The sequence below is a fragment of the Cyclopterus lumpus genome, chromosome 24 (genome assembly GCF_009769545.1).
Source record: "Cyclopterus lumpus isolate fCycLum1 chromosome 24, fCycLum1.pri, whole genome shotgun sequence".
In the NCBI taxonomy this organism is placed as follows: domain Eukaryota; kingdom Metazoa; phylum Chordata; class Actinopteri; order Perciformes; family Cyclopteridae; genus Cyclopterus; species Cyclopterus lumpus.
Window position 1 is genome coordinate 9,613,182 of NC_046989.1, and position 20,200 is coordinate 9,633,381.

Here is a 20,200-nt window from a genome sequence, read left to right on the forward strand (position 1 = left end):
CAACTGAAATGAACAGGCTAACTGTCCTTGCGTGATGAATACATTTGTAAACAGCAGGAGTAAACATGATTTTTATTGCAATCAACACATCTATGATAGAGACTGATGTGATCTTCAGGGTTTTGTTTACCGTGTAAACCCTGATTACAGGAAAAGGTTGCAGGCTGTCGTCAGAGCAGTTTCTATAGCTGCATATGAGAGACACAGGGGAGGCTGATGAGCGCCTTAGTGTCAGTGGTCATTAGATTTCACCAGCAATCATTTAGTCCATTGACAGACAATTAATCCCCAAAAGTTTTCATGATCGATTCCTTGTTTGAGCCATAAATTAAGCAAGAATTCCAAATATATGTTGGTTTCAGCTTCTCACATGGGAGGATGTTCTGCTTCTCTCTGTTGAATGTTTCTGTAAATTGATCATCTTTGGTTTTTGGATTGTTAGTCAGAGAAAAGAAGCCATTTTGAGACGTTACCTTGAGAGAGTGGCATTTTTCACAAGTATATCTGACATTTTACAAACCAAACTATTGATTGTAAAAGTTAATGACAGATTTATTTCATATATCTAACGTCATAATATTCAAACAGCCCTTTTTAGATATTCAAATATATAAATATCATCCTGTTGAAACATACTGCGATCAAATTGGTTAGATCTGGTTATTGTTTTTTTATTACATTTCAGATTTCCTCCATTAGACAGATAAAGGATTATTTTCTCATGACATTTTGATATGTGATCCCTGTTCCAGTCTCCTTCAGTGGGGAAGCCTCAGTAACAGTTGTGTTCAAGTGATCCTCTTTCTGCTCTCTGCTGCCGGTACCACACACTGACAAAACTCCCACCACCGAGAGCGTGAGCGCCACAGCCGGAATGTCAGTCTGCCTCTGCAAAGGTCACTCCTACAAAGAGCTGGAGGAGTTTGGACTTCAGCCAGGAACAGTGGAGGGAGTGAGGAAGGGAGGGAAGAAGGGAGGAAGGGGAAAACTGACAGCTAAAAACAACAGAGACAGTCAGGTGCCTGAGGCCGCTCTAACGTCAGCTGCCCCTGTTAAAGGCCAAGAGTTGAGGAAGAGCGTCAGACAGCTACATCACAGGATGACCTCTTCACCTTTGCCGGGGTCACCGTGCTGCTTTATGTAGGTTTCTGTTTTCTTTTCTTTTTGGGTGCAGTTTCCCTCAAAGAGATTTCTCAAGACAAGATAACTGGGGGTTTCCACTGGGTGATTTCTTTTCTTTGGACTTTCATACTCCAGAATGATATGCTTAATAATTAGGCTAAACAGGAATGTTAAAGGAATTGTTTGTCATTCTGGGAAATACTGTACTGTTATTAGCTTTTTTTGCCAAGAGTTCGATGAGAAGATTGATATCACTCCTATCTGACTAATGGCGGTTACTGCCAGCAGAGTCTGAACACAACTAAATCCATACCTGCACCTCTAAAGCAAACCAACACATATAATATGGATGTTTCATTTGTGCAAAACAAAGTGCAGAAACAACAATTAGCATGGTGAGACGTTTTTTCAAATTAAATTCAGTTTACCTCCATTGTATTGGGCCATCTGCGTGGTTTGACACTACCAGGAGCAAAGCAAGACAATATATTTCTTGTGATTTTGATATGAGGAACATGTGATCATAACAACACAGAGGGTCCGGCCAGCCGCCATCATGCTCTCAAGTAACAGCAGGAGAGGCCGGACATTCAGCCCGGCCCTCCTCTCTACAGCTGGATGTTTTAGTGCTTGCTGACTCGAGGGACACGGCCACCACCGCAGCATTCGCGAGCATCAAAGTGTGACATTAAAGACCTCGGGGAGCAGCACCCATGAACGAGTTCATTGCAGGCGTCCGAAGAGGAACACCACTTCTCCAGAGGACACACAGGTTCCTCTGGAGAATAAAGTGCCTGTGTAATGTGGGTGACCTTGGGAGGAGCTGTGCTGAGGAGCAGGAGTCTCAATGCAGGGTGATACTCCTCAGCACGGCTCCCGACACTTGGCCCTTTGGTTGTTGAAGCTTTGTGCATATTTAATCCCATTTTCCAGCTCACATCCTGCTGTTTTTCCACCTCAATGGCCATTGGTTGCTTGAAGCGTGTGGTTTTCCGGGAGACCCTCCACATATCTCAAACTGTTGGTGCTGATGGAAACTCATGTCAGCCGTGGATTGCAACTAAACACATTTACCCGAGGACTGTACAGAAATGGTTCGATATTGTGGCACACCCTAAGTGTGGTTATGAAACAATTTATAGTCCTGAGGTCTTTACAGGTTGCCTGAGCACTGGTCCCAGTCAATAAACAATATAGTACATCTTAATTAGAGCGCTTTAAAAAGGTGCAGCAAGACAAATATTTGGACAGTATAAGGCTAGCTGTTTCCTTCCGTTTCCAGTCTTTGTGCTAAACTAAATTAAGCTAAACTAAGTTAACTGGCTGCCTGCTTAGCTTCATATCTATTGTACAGACAGAGTGGTGTCAATCTGATCAACTCTCGGCACGAATATAAAATAATTCCAAACATGTCAATATATTCTGTTTTTCTTGGTAGTTTTGCTGGACTTGTACTTTACTCTCCATTTATTCCTCCTACCACAATAATTCAGAGGGAAACATGATACTTTTAGCGTCACTACTTCTGACAGTTACTACTTTGCAGATTATTTTCCCTACAAAAATCGTAATATTTTAGAAATACTGGATTATTCAGTAAAAAAAAAGAAGAAAAAAACACTGCTCACATATGAATGCACAAGTGATAATACATTCTGTAATATACTGTACTAGCAAGTACTTTCACTTTTGATACTTGAACTTTATTTAGAATACTGTGATGTGGAATGCAGGCCTGAGTACTTTTACATTGAGGTATTACTACCTTACTGAATACCTGACTTCCCTCTAGCCAACCTCTAACCACACACCTCAATATGTATCTGTTCTCCATACACACATGTACAATAGGGTTGTTCCAGACAGGCAACACTAACAATCCCTTCGTGGTTGATGCAGCAGCAGCAGCAGCCCGGGTCAGGAGAGTTCACACCAAGAGACACAGCTGAAATCAGAACTCTGACATAAACCAGTGACTTTCATCAGCTGATGACTGACACCACAGTTAAACAACGGGCACAGGACTGAGCGAACACTGGAGACCATTCTCAGCCAGTAAGAGGGAGGAGACAATGGGAAAGTTGACGTTTACATTTGCAGACACAAGAGAATACCTGGAACAAGAGTGGGATTTAAAGTCACTGCACACTGTTAAATAATTAAAGAATAGGTTGACTTATAGGGAATCATGCTTATTGGTTTTTGCAGAGTTCCCGTTAGATGATGAGATAATTGATACGACTTCCTGTATGTTAAATACGAAGCTAACTTGATTAAATGAGCCAGGAATCAGGAAGAAACAGCTTGGCTCTGTACATTAGTACAAATAAATAAATATCCAAGTTATATATGCCTCTGAGGTCAATTAACATGATACATTAAAAAAAAGTATTAAAGCTACAAGTTGTGATTTTTCTAGAGATTATGTTTTGATCTTTTTCTTGGCTGGCACATAACCCCCAATAATATGGAGGCAGAATTTAAAATGATCAGATCAAGGTAAAAATATAACAGAATAATCCAAGAAATGTGACACTTAAAATTAAATTTAAAAAGTATAAAGCTTTATATTTTCCTCTTTAACCACCAATCAGTCATATAAAACCAAACAAAAAACATTTAATTTCTCAGCTCCATCTAATTTTACTTTACCCCTTTCTTATTGTTCTATCAATCAATATGAACCTTTCCTGATAACATTTAAATAGTTCTTAAAGATTATTAGGCTCACCTTCCCCCGCTGCTTGCAGTCTTTATGCCAAGCTCAGCTAACTTGCTGCAGCTACATATTTAACAGACAGGTGTGACACTTGTATTAATTTTCTCATATAATGCATCATTCCAATTTCACTTCAAATGTCCAATGCAACCCTTTGACTTCAAAAGGAACTGAAAATCAAAGGAATACACTATTCAAGTGTATAAAACGTGTTAAAGAAAAGCACAACACTGTTGGGCTTCTTTATGATGTTTTATTCCAGCACAAGTCTTTTGTGTTGTAAAATGTCTGTGTAGCTAGGAATTAAAGGAGAAGTACAAAATGGAAAATTACAGACAGCTCTAATATAATTTGTTTAAATCCCTATTGTGTTTATTTCCTAAAACCACATCTAGGAAAACATAATTTCCCTGCCTTCTTTGGAAACATGGTCAGAAAATAAATGTTCAAATAAAGAAGTGAAAAAGTGGAGAAAAAGAAAAATTAAACTTTATTTCAAGTCACTCTCACGGTGGAGGGACTCTGAAAGGGCCACTGGATGAATCGCATTTACAGCCTGATTTAAGACGTGTTTTTCCTACCCAGTCGGTCACCCTTTTTTTCTCCATTTCACACAGTTTCTACTAACAGTGGCACACGGAGATGTGAACTACTCAAATGCACATTTTATGCATTCGTTTATGACGATAATAATGGCCGCTCCTCTATAATTTTCCTAATTCAAGCAGGCTAAGCAAATTACATATAATGGACCTCAAAAGCACTACACAAGTGTACTTGAGAGAGAACAGCTGCGTCATTGCAGGGCCCTGCCAGAGTTTCCCTCGTTAAGTGAAGAGCGATCTCTTCCTCACTGGCCCAGTTTTAGCTCGACACCAAGACGCTGTCCTTTAAACAAACGTTTGAAGTGTGAAGAAACAGCATTATTTGGGATTGTGGTCCACCAGGACATCAGGTAAGACTTGATATTCAAGGTGTTCCACTAAATCCTGATGAGTTAAAAATGTACAATGGTACAAGTTTGGAACTGGGCCCATGTGTCGCTGTGCAAACGTTGTGTCAGCCAGCACACGGACGTACAGTAGCTCTAATGCCTTGAAGCACGCAACAACTTCCTGTCAGGGACTCAACACAAACAAACAAATAAAAAACAGAAATTAAGGGGAAATCCTTGCTTTCTTCTTCTTTTTAAAAACATTGATCTTAACTAAAATTCTCTGAAGTTATCGCAGAACAAAAGAGAGAAACGCTGCCGTCATTTCCAACAATGAAAACTCTTTCTTGGCTTTGTTATGTACAAGATTTAAACATACCATGACATGAGGACGACAGTTTCATGTAATTTAAAAATGAAATAAAAATTTGACCACTGGGGAAATTGCCGCCACACTCCGATATCACAGAGCAACACGACATGAATCATAAATATCAAAAAAGGGAGGGGGGGGGGGTAGGACAACCACACACACTCACTTAGGCAGGTTATGCTGTAAATGTACAGTAATGACACCTATAGTTCTGTAAGCCAAAATCTCCATTTTAGAATGCTGAACATTAGGGTAGCTTTCTATAGAAATCAGATTTTTTTCCCACTTGACGACACAAAGCATATGGCTTAAATATTTGTAAAACTATGTAGTCCAATGGGGGAATTAGAGTCTCTGCCTTCTCAGTCTGGCTTGCTGAGATGATCCTTCACGACAGATGTCGACTCTGCTGTGTGTAGCTGCACATGGCCGTGTGTGCACATGTTTGTGTAAGTGTGTGTGTATGAATGTCAGAGAGCAGAGCATGAAACCGGGCAATCCACAACGGGAGAGTTACTCTTTAGGTGACCAGACTGCAATTCTTGCTCTATGTGCCGCCATCTTTTTTTTCCTTCCTCCCTTTTTTTACTTTTTTTTTTTTAAATAAGCACTTCGGCACTGTCTCCTCTTCCTCCCTTCAACGTCCGACAAAGAAACAATCCTTAAATCAAAAGCTGCGTCATAGCCACCATTCCTTTAGGCTTTCAGCAGGGCTGCCAGTGTAAACATCATCCTCCTTTTTCAGTGAGCTCAGAATACTGCCTCAACAGGGAGAAACGGGAAATAAATTGGCCGTTGTTGTGGAGATATGCAGGTTAAGGGAAGAAAACCAAAGAAATGAAAACATCGACAGCTACCGCACAGGAATATTTCCTGGGAGAGGGAGCAGTTAGGGCAGTATGGATCCTTAGTGCAATGAAGGCCAGAGGAGCAGCGGGCTGCACAGCCTCATCGTTCATACAGCCGCTCGCTCTGGAAGGTGTGGCCAGCCGGCTAGTAGCAGCTGAAAGAGGTCCAGTAGGCTTCATCAACTCTCGCCAGGAAGAGTAAGGGCAGACATTATGCTTCTAGTCACATATATTCACTCACACACGCGTCCATACACACTTTATATTCTGTAAAACTACTATGGCGAAAGCCTAGGAGGGGAACAGAGAGAGTCCGGTCCAGAGCGTCCTCTGGAGGAGTCCTCAGCCTCATTTCGTTCACTTCGAATAAAAAGTGACGTACCTGTGAGCGTCTACGTGTATGAGGACGTGTAAACATCGAAATGTGTGTCTTGACGAGTGCGAGAGATTATTCTGCTCGGCCGTTGGAGTGAGTGTGTGGTGTTAGGGCTGTGTGCAAGTTAGCTATTCCTGTGACCAGTTTCCTATTGTATTGGTATTTGCATTCTGTGTGTTTGTGTTCTTCATATGTTTTTTTGATTCCTGTTAAGTCTCTCCACTGTTGTAAATGTACATTCATCCATCGTAGGGGGCAGGTATGACACTGGGCCACACACACCAACTGATCCTGAGGCTTTTCCAGTGGTCCAATAAAGACTCTCGCCTCATCAGCGCACTCAAAATAAACAGCAGTAGAGGTACTGGAGGACGCTGTACCAAACGTAGCCGGAGGCGAACGCAAACGACTGGATAATGCACAGCCACATGGGGTCCAGGGTCATCTGCCGGGAAACCGCCTCCTTCTGTCCGTCTTGAGAGGGGAATGATCCTGAGGTGGAGGGGAGAAATACAGATGAGTCAGAATTTTGCTCCGATGCATATTTCTTAAAATGTGTTGAACCAAGAGGTTGTGATTTAAAGTCCAACTGAAATGTAAGTTCATTTCCCCCCAAAAAAATTAGCATTAATGTCCTTGGTGTTTGTTTCAACTTGTGTACTTATTGTAAGAGTCAACGTTTCCTGGAGAAATGGCAGTTTTATGCATTTCAGGTGGTGTTGATACGATGTGAACGAACGAGGCCGAGTACCGAGCTGACAGGAGTACTGTTGCTGTGAGTGCGACAGTCTCGACATTTGCAGCCACAACATCTGGACCCATGAGAGACGACCAACGGTAGCTTCAGTAGAACCTCCCTTTGCATGGAGATGCCTGTCATAAGAGACTGCTTTGTCTATAAAGCAGATATATTAAACATCATGTGACAAGAAACCTGCTTTCCATAATTCGGGTTTCCTGGAGAAACACAATTTCTTGGTCATGAAAGCTGTGAATCACATTTTTAATTGGTTTATCTGATGCTCCGCATCGTTCATGCCTGCTCACCAAAACATTGCCCCGCACACCATACTAGTTGCCGTAATGGATGAATACAAGTTTTGTGCATGTAAACAGTCATTATGTCTCCTAGCAATAGTGTCCCTCAAAAGGTCAGTCAACTGTTGGCATGGGGAATGCCCACTCAAGAGGGTTGAAGCTTAGATGATGATTTTACACAATACTAAATATAGAAAAACAGAAATGCACCATAGCTGCCGTTTTGTTTAATTTATATGTCTTTTCATCAAATTGAGGAGAACTCAGATTTCAGTTGAACTTGACAAAACTGACATGCTTGACAGACCTGTGTTGTAGAAGTGGGTCAGCAACTCTTCTTTCTCCACAAACCTCTGGTACAGCCAGTCAGTCAGGGCCTCCGCCTCCACGGGAACCTCTTTTATTGGGTACATCCTGAAGAAAAACACACAAGAGATGGCAGTCTCATTCAGCACAACCCGGTCTGCATTGATCCGTCGTGAAGGCTGCGGTCCAAACTCAGGGCGTCAGTTTCAAACTGGAATCTAGTGCATCAGTCTGTGTGTTTAATGAAGCTTCAGCATGTTTCGTGGCAGAGCCAGAAGAGCCGAGGAGAGCCTGACAAGTTGTGAAGCTCCACAAAATGCTTTTGTGTGTGGGAAGAAAACGTTTAAAACGTTTGTTTTGACCGAGGAAAAGAAAAATATGTTTTATAAATTATGTATTAAGATTACAGAATGTTTCTGGAATTGAAAAAAGTTTACCAAATAAATGAGTTTAGTTTCAAATTTCATTTATGTTTTGTGTTCATTTATATGAGAAATTATATTTTGTAAACAAAAATAAATAAAAGCGGGACGATAATGTTTTGTTTACTCCGATACAAAGGAAACAAAATATTATCGATACCATGGTGAATGAACAGTGACATGATTGATTAATGGACGTGTACATGAGGAAACTAGGAACAGCCTCAGACGTCCCCGTCAAAGACAACATAACCAAAAACACTGAATGAAGCAATATTTTAATCTGCTCCCTTTAAGCTCACACCTCGCATTTGTTCAATCTTTAAAGTTAGAAATTGTCCAATAAATAGCCCAACACCCCTCAAATATCCACTTCACTATCATAGAGGACGAAAGAAACAAGCGAATCCTTACATCTGACAAGTGGAAACCATTTTCCCCTTCAAATCAATAAAATAAAAGCGTTTCTCTATTCTTTAACCTGGCTGACATCTAATTGTTGACCTCCACTAGCTGTTTTTCTCAAATGAAACATCTCTAGCCAGCTAAAAAACAATGACTGATGCACGGGTTGACATTGTGAAAATGATGAAGAGTCCCTTTTAGGAGCCATTTTCACAGAGTGCTGATGAAGTCTAGTCTCTAGCCAGAAGGGGTCCCTAGTAGGCTGCACTCCCACACCGAGCAGCTCCGGGTCACCTTCATGTAGAGGTTATAGTCTCCAACCTCAGACCAGCGTTTCCTCTGCACTCAACATTTGGATAATAATCTCAACCATATATCTGTGCCTGGGGGGAAAAATTATGTAAGAAGGTTGTAATACGTGCTACCGTATTGATCAATATATATATATATTTTAAAAGCAATCTAAGCAAAATGTAAAAGCAGTCCCGTCAGGATGATGTCTTAAATCCAGTTCAAGAACACATGTTTCCCCATTGTGTTGCAGGTAAAAACATAATACATGAGCCACCATACACAAAAATAAAATATCAATATTACAAAAATAGATTATAATCAGGAGTGTGTATTTTTAAAAAAGGCATTTGTGCTCAGAATGAGGCTTTCTACTGATAATTAGTGGTCTAAAATTGAGCGGAAAGGACTAAATGAGGCAGAAAATTAATCCGCAACTCATTTTATGAATAATTAAAACGATCATCACGTTACTGTTTAAGCAAAAATGCCCAACAGACTTTGATCTCTGGAATGTGGACAGATCGTCAGAAACTTGAAGACATCAACTTTGGTCCTGGGAAATTTTAACCGTTTTCTGACATTTAATCGAGAACATAATGAGCAGGTGAGTTGATAATAAAACAATTGTTAGTTGCAGCCCTAGTTTCCTCAAAAGTATTAACATGATCCCCTACATAAAATGATAAATGGAATGACAATACAAAGGGCTGTCCACATGACAAATGTAATGACATGACACAAGTTAAACACGTTGTAAAACACATAACCCTTCGATAAGATATTTTACTGGGCATGAGCCAGTCTGATTAAAAGGTTTCCATAAAGCTTTCTTTTTCTCGCCGAGCCCATACTCTGAATATTATTGGTGTAAAAAGCCGAGGACGTCAGTGTAGTAAACACATTGTCTTTGTACTGAAGCAGCCTGTACAACCAACCCAGGAAAAGGCTTGGCGTCCTTGTTCCACAGATCAGAAAAACAGGGGCTGACAACTCAACAGACTTCCGCTAGGTTAGAGCATTTTAAGTGCCCATCTACAGACCCTTCTACTTATTATCCGTCAGTTCATGCTGCGGGTTCTGCCAAGTCTGAACAAGATCCTCTTTGAGTAGAGCAACTTGTATGTCCCCAGAGGCATGGACCTCTGGTTAAATAGAAAATCAAAATGACTAACATCCACCAAAGCTGACCGTTTGAAGATAAAACAGCTTTTGAACAACAACACCAGGCCCTCTGAGTGGATCTGGCTTCCCAAAACTGGAGCTTAGCTACTGTGGCCGCCTGATAGGCTGATTACAACATAAAGCAAGACTTTTCCACAAGGTTTCTCCCACTGAGTCGGTGGATATCGGACGTCTTTCATGTTCCTGGTGGGCCTTAGGAACCAACCACGAGCACTTATGGATCCTCAAAGCACCAGAAAGGAGAAGACGCATTCAGTTAGAGGCTGAAAATGAAAGACACACCAGTGCCCCTTAAAAATAACACAGATTCAATAATATGTGGACACAAAGTAGCAACTAAAGCAAAGTAGAACTCAAGCAAGCCACCACTAGAACAATAAAAGCGGTGTTTTTTCCTGTTCTGCTTCGTAGTTTTGGCGATGGGAGGTAACTTGTTGTTTTGGGCTGCACATGTAGTTCCCATTAAGAGTATATTTCTTCACAACAGGGATTGGTGAAGGTGTTGTGGTTGTCATTAAATATAAGTAAATAAATGAATTAATTATAACATGTAACACAGGGGAGCCTGGAGAGCGTTTCACACCAGCTCCAGCATTCCTTCTACTGTACTCAAAAATGTAAACAGATAGCTCGTAATCCCATCAGAGTAAAATAGAAGCTGGTTTGGGCCAATTATTGGGAGGTTTGAGCAATTAGGGACTTGGGTAGTAGGTGGCGGCCACACAGCTTTCCTGCAGAAATCTGTATTTTTGAGTTTAACGGGAGGTGCTGCTGATTCAGTTGCAGAGCAAATAAACATACTTATGCTCATTGGCTTATGAACCAGGTTTGTTTGAAGAACAAATGTCCGTCAGCCAAAATCAAACCCCATGTTGAAGTTCACAGGACTCATTTTGCTGAATCTTCCTGACTCGCTACATTCAGGCGGCTATCAATAGCGCCATCTTGCTCCAGTCATATAGGTTATTTCAGATTAGGGTGAGAAGCCACCGTCATTAAATCCTGACATTTGATAAGCTGGAGTGAGCAAAGGTCTGGCAGTAGTAGTAGTGGTGGTGGTGGTGTTGGTGTTGGTGGGATCTGGTGGCATGAGGCCATGGCAGCACTCTCATTTCCTCCCTAACCCACTTGGCAGCGGCCGGCTTGTTAACCGGACACCCTGTCGGACACATGGACAGCTGCAAGAGAGCTGCAGTTACTTCTGTAAATAACCATTAATCTGACTGTGTGTGTGTGTGTGGGGGGGCTGGGCGATAGAGAGCAAAAAAACTCTATTTTAAGCTGAATTTCTATACACAAGAATATTTCGGGGTTTTCTCCGAAATGGGCTAAATGTTCAGTTGTCAGAGGCACTTTTATTAAAAACAGAAATCAAAAAAAAGAAAAAAAAAAGAAAATGGATGGATGGATGGAGAAATCATTTCACGTGACAAAGTTAAGCTACGTTCGAGACAAATAATTGAGTGCTGCTTTAGTTCAATAAATTCAACGATATAATGCTGCCATTTTCATCAAGGTGTGTAAAGTCATATTATTCATATAATTAAAGTTACAACCTTGTTTTCATCCCATGACAATTATGAACATGCCCACAGGATAAAATCTTGGTCTTGCAGTAAACCTGTGTTTTCTTCTAATAAACTGAATATTTACTACCACAACTCAACTTTACTGCAAATGTCCCCTTCACTCCAACCAGCCAGCTCCTGTCTATTCTCAGTGCATCCACCCCTCTCTTCGTGTCTTGACCACACAGCTACACCCATACGCTACTCTCATTACAACAAATGCATCAAACTGTGTCACCACCCTACAACTACGACAGGAAAATACACTTATTATAGGCCACGAGAAAAGAAAATCATCCGTGTATGTATTGAAGTGGATCAGCTGATTGATCACAGAGGCAACGCTTTCAGCAGTCGCACATATTCATTTGATTCGGTAGATGCTGTAACTTTATCACTCACTTCAGTGAGTGACGTCAGTTCATCACTCAGTGACATACTTCTGGACCTCCTGGAAGAGTCTGGTCATCATTTGGGGACTCTATTCGTCCCTAAATCTCTCTTGCTGTGAAATCTCGAGAGCCTGGGAGGCCTGCTCTCGGGCAAAGAGTTGCAAAAGGTGAATATTGAAATTAACAGCCAGTGTTGCTTGGGGAGCAAAGAAGTCTCCCATCCGGCTCCCTGTCTCTTTCTAGTTAAGATAATAGTCCTCATATATGTGCAACGAAGCTCCAAATCACAAACCGCTGCCTTTGTGTTCTTTCTCTCAATCCTCTTGTGGCAAAAGGTTCAGTTTCACCTGCTAAAAGCAATGAACTAAAACAAATAATAAATAATTGACAAGGTTTTAATTATGATGGTGCTTTCCTTGTACAAGTTCCCTTTTGAGGTCCCAAAGTAAACCGCTCTTATGGACTCTGCAGATTAATTGCTCCATTTAGTCTTTAATCTTCTTCCTCCTTTGCTCAAGGCTGTCTATGTTCCAGGAAATAGTTTGGACATGAACAAATCACAGGAAAAAAAAATACAAATTGTATCAGTGAATCTTCTTTTAATGAGCTGTTGCATTGCTGCTCAGCATTGTTGGTGACTGATTTTCATTATATTCTACAATTATAAACAACTGATGGCAACCTTAGCTCAGGCACGTTACACGTGAGGGCGTTTCGATGTTTTTCCACAACAAGTATAAAGCAGAACTAGTGGTTATTTCTTCCATGGTTGATGGCGGAAATGATAACCGCTTACACAGAGTAAGAAATAACCACTATTTCTGCTTTATACTTGTTGTGGACATCCCACAAACATCGGAACATCTAACACCCTCGTGTTTGGGTTCATAACATCACCCGTGGGCTCACACAGCTCGGTGAATTTCACCAACTACGTCTGGATAACTGCCGTTTTCAGCGCTTCTAGAGTAGCAGCAGCCAGTTAGATTCACCAACGGCACGACGTCAGTGATGACGGGCGAAGCGTCTCAACGCTGATTGGCTTTCACAACTCAGCGTCGGGCGAATTTTTTGCCAAAGTTGAAATATTTCTTGGCGAACTGAACTCTGGTGCAGACAAAACAATTGACGGTCTCGGCTAATCATATGAAAGGAGACCACCCACAGGATATTCAATTCAAAAGTATAACTAATACTGAACCCATCTTCGGATTGGGAACCGTTTCAGCAGCGTATATATATATATATATATATATATATATATATATATATATATATACACACATACAGGCTGGTTTTGTAACTGTGGTAACACATGTTCATGTCACTATGTGACAGGCGTGTTTTGAGCTTGAGTCCCGTTCCTCTAGAAAAGTCTGCGTTTCCCTTCGTCTGCACCAACTGAACTGAAACTATAGTTAAAATCTGTTTTGGATGTGAACTAGAGTGACTATCAAACGCGACCATGCTTTTGATTCACTTGTCCACACTGCACTCTGTGAGTCTACGTGGCAGTAACCTTTCACCTGGTCACTGACCAGTTGGAGGGCGTGGGAGGAGCCGTGTGGAGGTGAACAACAGCTTAACATGGGAGCGTCGACCTCTTATCAGTGCAGAGGTCAGACGTAGGAGGCCATAAAACCTTCGACATAGGTGGATGTGAACTACATGACCTGGCCCAAGTTTATAGTCTCACAGATGTCAGCACTACCTGATCTTTATGAGGGAGCATGCCAAGTATTTTTTGAAAGTGGTGGCCCTACAAACAGTTTCCAAAGATGGCTCCTCAGATGGCTGTGTAATAAACCAAAGACTAAATTGAGATCAATTCACCTTCTAAGGGATTTGCTTTTTCGCTTAAATAATTTCAGTGTATTTTAAGACCTGCAGATACCCCGTCTTCCACCCATCTATTGAACAAAGTCAATAAGGGTGGGGGATGACTCCTGTAATGTGTTTCTAAGGCAACCGATGTCCCTAAGCAATGAAAAAAAAACACACAAAAAACCTCTACTCATCAATCATCCTTAGACATCTCTAACAATCAAGGAACCCATTACACTCGCAGGTAAAACACACACGTGTACGAGATATTGATCCTCAAGGAGGTGTTGAAACGTAGTGTCTGATTTACAGATAGTAACAACTAATTGCAACCTTTTTACAAAGTGCTTAAAGAAAATTAAAATCAACCTCAGATATCTTAAAGCGGTAATGGCCACAAGCTCAACAATTCTGTGCGAGTGCCTCGTCTCGGAGAGAAAGCCAGGTGTGCAGCTAGAAAGCATCTGTGTGATGACCAGGCAGACTCAGACACAATAAATCATGTCACCTTTCAGATATTTTCAAACAGCAGCACAAAAAAGAAAGAAAGAGAGGAGGTGATGCATTTAAAAGAAAAGGATTTCAACATATTTAACACCCACCACTGCCCTCGCTCTGCCTGTGTACACCCACCTAGCTCTCCCATCTGCCATTCACAGAGGGCTTATGATGCTGCAATCTGGAAGACTGAGATTACATGGAGAGAGGGCCGGCGACACTGCGAGAGAGGGAGGGTGGGGCGAGGTGTGGCGGCAGAGGGAGGTGGAAGTATTAAAGAAATATGCTTGACGTGGATTCTTCTAGAATATTGCTAAATTCTCAGCTGCCTGTTTGAAGTGGAGGTGCAGTAGTGATCTATACAGCACAGTAAAACGTGAGGTCAGTTCACATAGAAACCACTAGGCTGAGGCAGTCGGATTTAGGGCCCTGACACACCACTGATCAAATTATCATGTCGTCTGTTACAGTTTTGGACTTGAACACACCAGAGACTAAAGCCGACTCCTGTACATCTACGTTCAGTGCCTATGAGGGACGAAATAACTAGTCAGTAGTCTGTATCAATAGTCCCCCCCAAAAAAGAGCAAACACCCCACAAAAAGACAACAAAATACAAAACTAGCCAACCATTTTCATGATATTGTAGTGAAACGGTCCTTCTCTATATGAGATCAACAAGGCAAATGCCAAAAAATAAGCAGACGCCTCACTGAATGGGTGAAGTCACTGATTTGCAAAGCTGAACATCCAATCAGAGAGCTGTAAATCACACAGTATGCCAGCTGCAGATCCAACATGCTGAATCACCAATCGGAGCCAACAGCTGACACTCTGCTTGTTGTCACTGCCCTCATGCTGCATGCAAGGGTTCTCTGTTCTGACAACACCATGAATTGTAAGGTTATAATATAATAGCAACAATACAAGGGGCTCGGGAGGCGTGACACACACACTGAGGCAGGGAATCGTAGTTTTTTTTCAGTAGAAGATGCATCATTGGAAGCTTTTTAACTTCTTCAGAGTAAAACTAATTGTTTTAGTTATCCTTGTTATGTTGGGTGGCCCTCCTGTCTCGCAGACTCTCCTGTCTGCGTCAGCAAAGTGCATCACATTGCTCACTCCCCCACAGTGTTCCCTTGATCGGCAGGCAGATTAATCCTCTTGTTGACTCTGCACCTCTGCATGGGCCTAACTTCTGGCTGAGCAGAGCAGCGTCATCTACACGGCTGGAACCGATTGTGTGCACTTGTAAACAGGAACAGCGGTGCCTTTAGCTTGGTTATGAGCCTCCCTGTTCGTCGCCCGCCTGCAGAGCTGCTGACCAAGCGAGGGAAGCCGATTGTGTCAATGGCCGATTAAAGAGTCTCAAAAGGTGGGGTGGGACTAGTGCACCCTCTGCTCTTCTAATTAGACGTAATGAGTGCTTAGCTTTAGCCCACGTGGGAAGAGAAGCCTCGCGAGGAGCCAGTCAGCCAAGGTTCATAAATCATCTTTAACTTTGCCCTTTTATACCCTGAATGCACACACAGGGCCACATATATCCTGAGCAGAGCCTACAGAAAGTCTAATCCTGGCCCACATTTATCATATCCTCGAGTGGTCTAGATTAGCAACAGAGGGGAACCTGGAAGACACTGACGGCAGGACAATATGGAGGGGCAAATGCATTTGCTCTATTAGAAAAGGGATATTCTTGGCAACAGAATACAGGATGGACAATGCGTCACACTAACCGTCTCAAAGTCTGTGTTCCAGACCAAAGTGACGATAAGCTCTATCATAGACCTGTGGTGAGACTCTCCAAATATGAAATGTATATTTTCCTCTGGTTTATTGTGAACACACAGATATGTGGTCTACAAGGTGGGGCAGGAGCAAAGGGCAACTGTTTTGTGACAAAAACTATGCAGTATATATTAGCAATAATGACCTAACAGGATCAATACTAATAATCAATATTTAAAACGCATTAACGATAGAAAACTGCGAGACTTTCACTGCACTTATAACTTACGTTGCACCTGCCAACATGCCAGTGAATGTAAGGATCAACATGTTATTCTTACCTGTAGTGTACATGTGTGACTGTAGGAGGTCTGTAGCCAAAGATCCAGGTCTGGATGTCCATGGGTCTTGCTTTGGGGTAAGCTATGGTCACGTCTATTACCCACTGCAGGCCTTTACGTTTATTACCTGTCACGGAAGAAACGCAAATATAGGAAGTCAGGACACAATTAAAAAAAGGCAGGCATCTAGGCTCAAAGTTGAACCAGTATTTTAAAGACGGCACACTCAAATAATCCACACAGTAAAGCCTTCTTGGTTAGCCACAACCAACGAGGTTCTGAGGTCAAGGACACGCGGCTGGTAGAGATTCAATGGCACTTCAATGAACCCTGGCCATCCAGCTTAAGAGCAGAGACCGGCAGTTACAATTATGAGTCAGTAAAATAAACATGACCACAAAAACGTCTGACAAAAAAAAAAGGCTAGCGGACCGGTAGGAGAGGAAAGAGAAGGCGACAGGTGGAAAAGAAGTAAGACAGAATTAAGACACGACAAGGACAAAGAGTTGGGATATTTCATGCAGATTTATAAACATTATGCAGGCTCAGTTCTGTGCTCACCTCCATGTAACCACAAATAAGATTAAATTAAATAAAGGATGCTGTATTTTCTCTCCGGTAAACCTCTTGCCGGTTACTCATTGCAGGACTACGGTTAACATTGCTTACTACACAGCTGTGCTTATTAGGGGACACATCGATAGTGCCATCAGGCCTCACCAAGGCAGAGATCAGAATATCACTAACAGGTTTCATGGTGGCAGCGAGGCTTATCCTGCGAAACTGGAAGAGCCCACGCTCACAGACTGGTTCAAACTCATGACAGAGATGGCTGCATTTGAAAATATGATTGCCGGGGTAAAGAACAGTTCAAGCCAAACTGACCAAGCATGGAAACATCTAATGGCCTTTATAACAAATTAGAGTGGTCAAGTACTCGTGGACGGAATTTGGGCTATCAAGAAAATGCAGGAATAAATGCAGGGTATGAGAGTACGCAAATTTACATGTAAAAGATCATTAAAAGGGGTGTCGGGGTGAGTGTAATTTTGTTGTTGTTGCTTTGTTTTCTTTTGGTGTTTTGTTTGTTTTGTTTGTTTGTTTGTCTGCCGTTTTGTTTTTATGAGTTTCTTTGTTGTTGTCGTGTTTCTGTTTTGTCTTTCTGTACTTTATTATTGTCTGACAAGTCTAATTGTGATATTTATGTTTAATGTTAATATATTTAAATGAACATAATAAAAAAACTTAAGTGATAAAAAAACAAAACATTACTTACTACAGTATTCACAGTGTGTGAGTATTGGGAGGAGTGAGAAACAAACAAGCACAGATCCACTAAAATAACACTGTTGAAAGCCATATTCCTTCACCTTGCATCAAGCATTAGATCAAGCAAATCCCAGATCTGTCCTTGTACTGAACGCGCAGATATGAAACGTCCTGAACACCTAACTGTGGGGTTTTGACAGCAAACAAGTGCATGAGCTAAACGCTGGCGTGTTCCTTTAAGCTGAACAAGCTTGTCCAACGTAAAGGAGAAAACAGCTGCAGCCTCAGTCGGCCTGGACATATCTAAAGTGAGGTTGATGTTTGACTGCTTCACTAATGTCGCAGGCTGCTGTTATTGAGCAGCAAGCACTTCCTTCTGAGCACACTGGCGTCTTTATGTGAGGTAAACATACCGTGCGACAAAATGGCGCTCCAGTTTTACAACTGATTTGCCAAGTTAACTCTCCATAAAGTCCACAGCAGTACAACGAGAAATGTTGCTAATAAGTAGGAATTTAAACATTTTCACATGGAGTCAAATTTAGATAAAATGTGAGTCTTTTAAAAAGAGACATTAACAATTTATTGGAGAACAGACATTATGGTTTACTGAGTTGCTTAGATTTATGACTCTTAGTATACATCGCCTGTCAGTTATAGTCCCTCCCTCTCAACAGAAAATGCTCCAATAGTAAGTCATTTTGAGTGATAACTACAGGAATATCTTAAATATGAAGTGAGACCATGAGAGAATATAACTATCGCAATAGACTTTGCCATGCTGTTTATACTGTGATAGACGTGTCTTTCATAACTCCTTTATGACGATATTGGATGTTTACACATGTTTTGCATCAGTTATTAAAAGCTAATATTCCTGTTATTTCATTCCATTTAACTGTTTCCTAAATGACCAATTATATCACAATGCTAATAACTAAGCAAGCTACCTGAGGCCAATGGGTTCCTAATATAACGTTAGAAGTAAATGTTAACTACGTGTTATGTATTTTTACCAGCCGCAAGAGCAAAGGTGGTTTAAAAATGGCCATGACCAAGGGAGTGCGATGGGAATTGGGCAACACCCATTTTATGCCTTGGGTTCAATTTGGTGTCACGACTGGTGAGATCCCATCGCAAGGGGGTTTCTACTATTTACTTTTGTGAATTCCATGTGTGTCACTACCAATTCATTTTTACAATACTTTTGGTTTAGGTCTGGTTTACAATATCTCAACCTTTTCTTGATATGCAACCGGCAGCTTGTCCTCAAATATTTTTAAGCGCGTTTTGCTCACGCCGCTGATCAGCTGATCACCAACATGCAAAGTGAGGGCATGAATGACACAAGTCCTTAAAATGAATGCACATCTTGGTTTAATTAGTATATACACTAACAACAACAACAAAAACAGCGTCGGCTACTGACTCATTTCCATCGATGTTACAGTGACTTGATAGGCATCCTTGGTACTGAAGGGGACGGCTAACACCACAGCTATCCCTGCGTGGGTAATTGGATCTAGAAGTCTGTCCAAGCGTGTTGAAAGGCAGCCATCGTCTCTTGTGAGTGGACGGCTAAAGAACAGGGCCCTGAGCCAAGGTATCACTGGTACCTTGTGTGCTGTGACAAACAATACTGTAATAACAGCAGACGCGGTAATTTAAAATGGTATCAGAGAGGCCCTGTGCTTCTGTAAACAGTTGGAGGAAGGATACACACTGGCAGATAGATATCTGGCTCTCTATCAGGCCACTCTGCAGGCCAATTACAACACTTGAAACCCACACATGTCCCCTCCCACTGACTAAACGTGGACAGAAGCCGCCTCTGATTATTTAGTGCTATTAAACACATTTACCTTTGGGTCACATGGAGCTCCATTCACACCCTAAATGACTCACAGCTATTAACTTTGCAAACCTGCAAACACAGTTGTATAACACATAAACCTCATCAGTCTTAGCTACACACTGAGCCTGTCTGCAGGCTGTGAACTTCACTGGTGACTAGTGACCTATGCGTCTTGTATCTGCGCCGAGCAGTGAATTTATCCTAGTTGACATTGCTTGGCTGATACACAGCGACATACATTTACATAAAATCCTATTTTCTCCAAGTGGCCCATTAGTGAGTCAGAAAGCTCTGGGCACCTTTGCAGAGCATCAGGGAGGGTCAGAGGCAGACAGAGCTGTGTCTTTGATCAGCCCGACACGCACACAGTATAGTAAGGGACATTGGCTCGTCTGAGAGCATGTGTATTTTTTAAATTTCTTTTGCCCTCTGGTTTTAATGCCATTAGCTAGATTCAAGTGGAAGGACAAGCTCTACTGCAGTAACCAGCTTCCTCTCCTCCTGAGCTGCAGGAACAGACGAAAGAACATAGGGAGAAAAAGAAAGAACTGGCATATGAACTGGAACCACACTGCCCAGAAGCAGAGGAAAAAACAATGCAACATTAAAAAGGATTGACACGTCTAAAACCCTACAATATTTTTAAAACCCCATTCGTGCTTGAGGTTATAAACAAAACATCTGCTGTCATCAGTGTTTGTTGACT

General features: G+C 41.7%; 1 protein-coding gene across 1 annotated transcript in view; it reads right to left on the reverse strand.

Moving 5' to 3' along the window:
- Nucleotides 1–4,080: 4,080 nt before the first annotated feature.
- The window catches only part of lpgat1 (lysophosphatidylglycerol acyltransferase 1), a 37,403-nt gene continuing 21,283 nt past the window's right edge, over nucleotides 4,081–20,200 (reverse strand). Inside the window, exons 6-8 of the mRNA XM_034527545.1 lie at nucleotides 16,371–16,497; nucleotides 7,718–7,824; nucleotides 4,081–6,864 (exon numbers count right to left, since the gene is read on the reverse strand). Of these exons, the coding sequence (XP_034383436.1) occupies nucleotides 6,713–6,864; nucleotides 7,718–7,824; nucleotides 16,371–16,497 (386 nt within the window). The 3' untranslated portion in view covers nucleotides 4,081–6,712. The remainder of the gene's footprint in view (nucleotides 6,865–7,717; nucleotides 7,825–16,370; nucleotides 16,498–20,200) is intronic.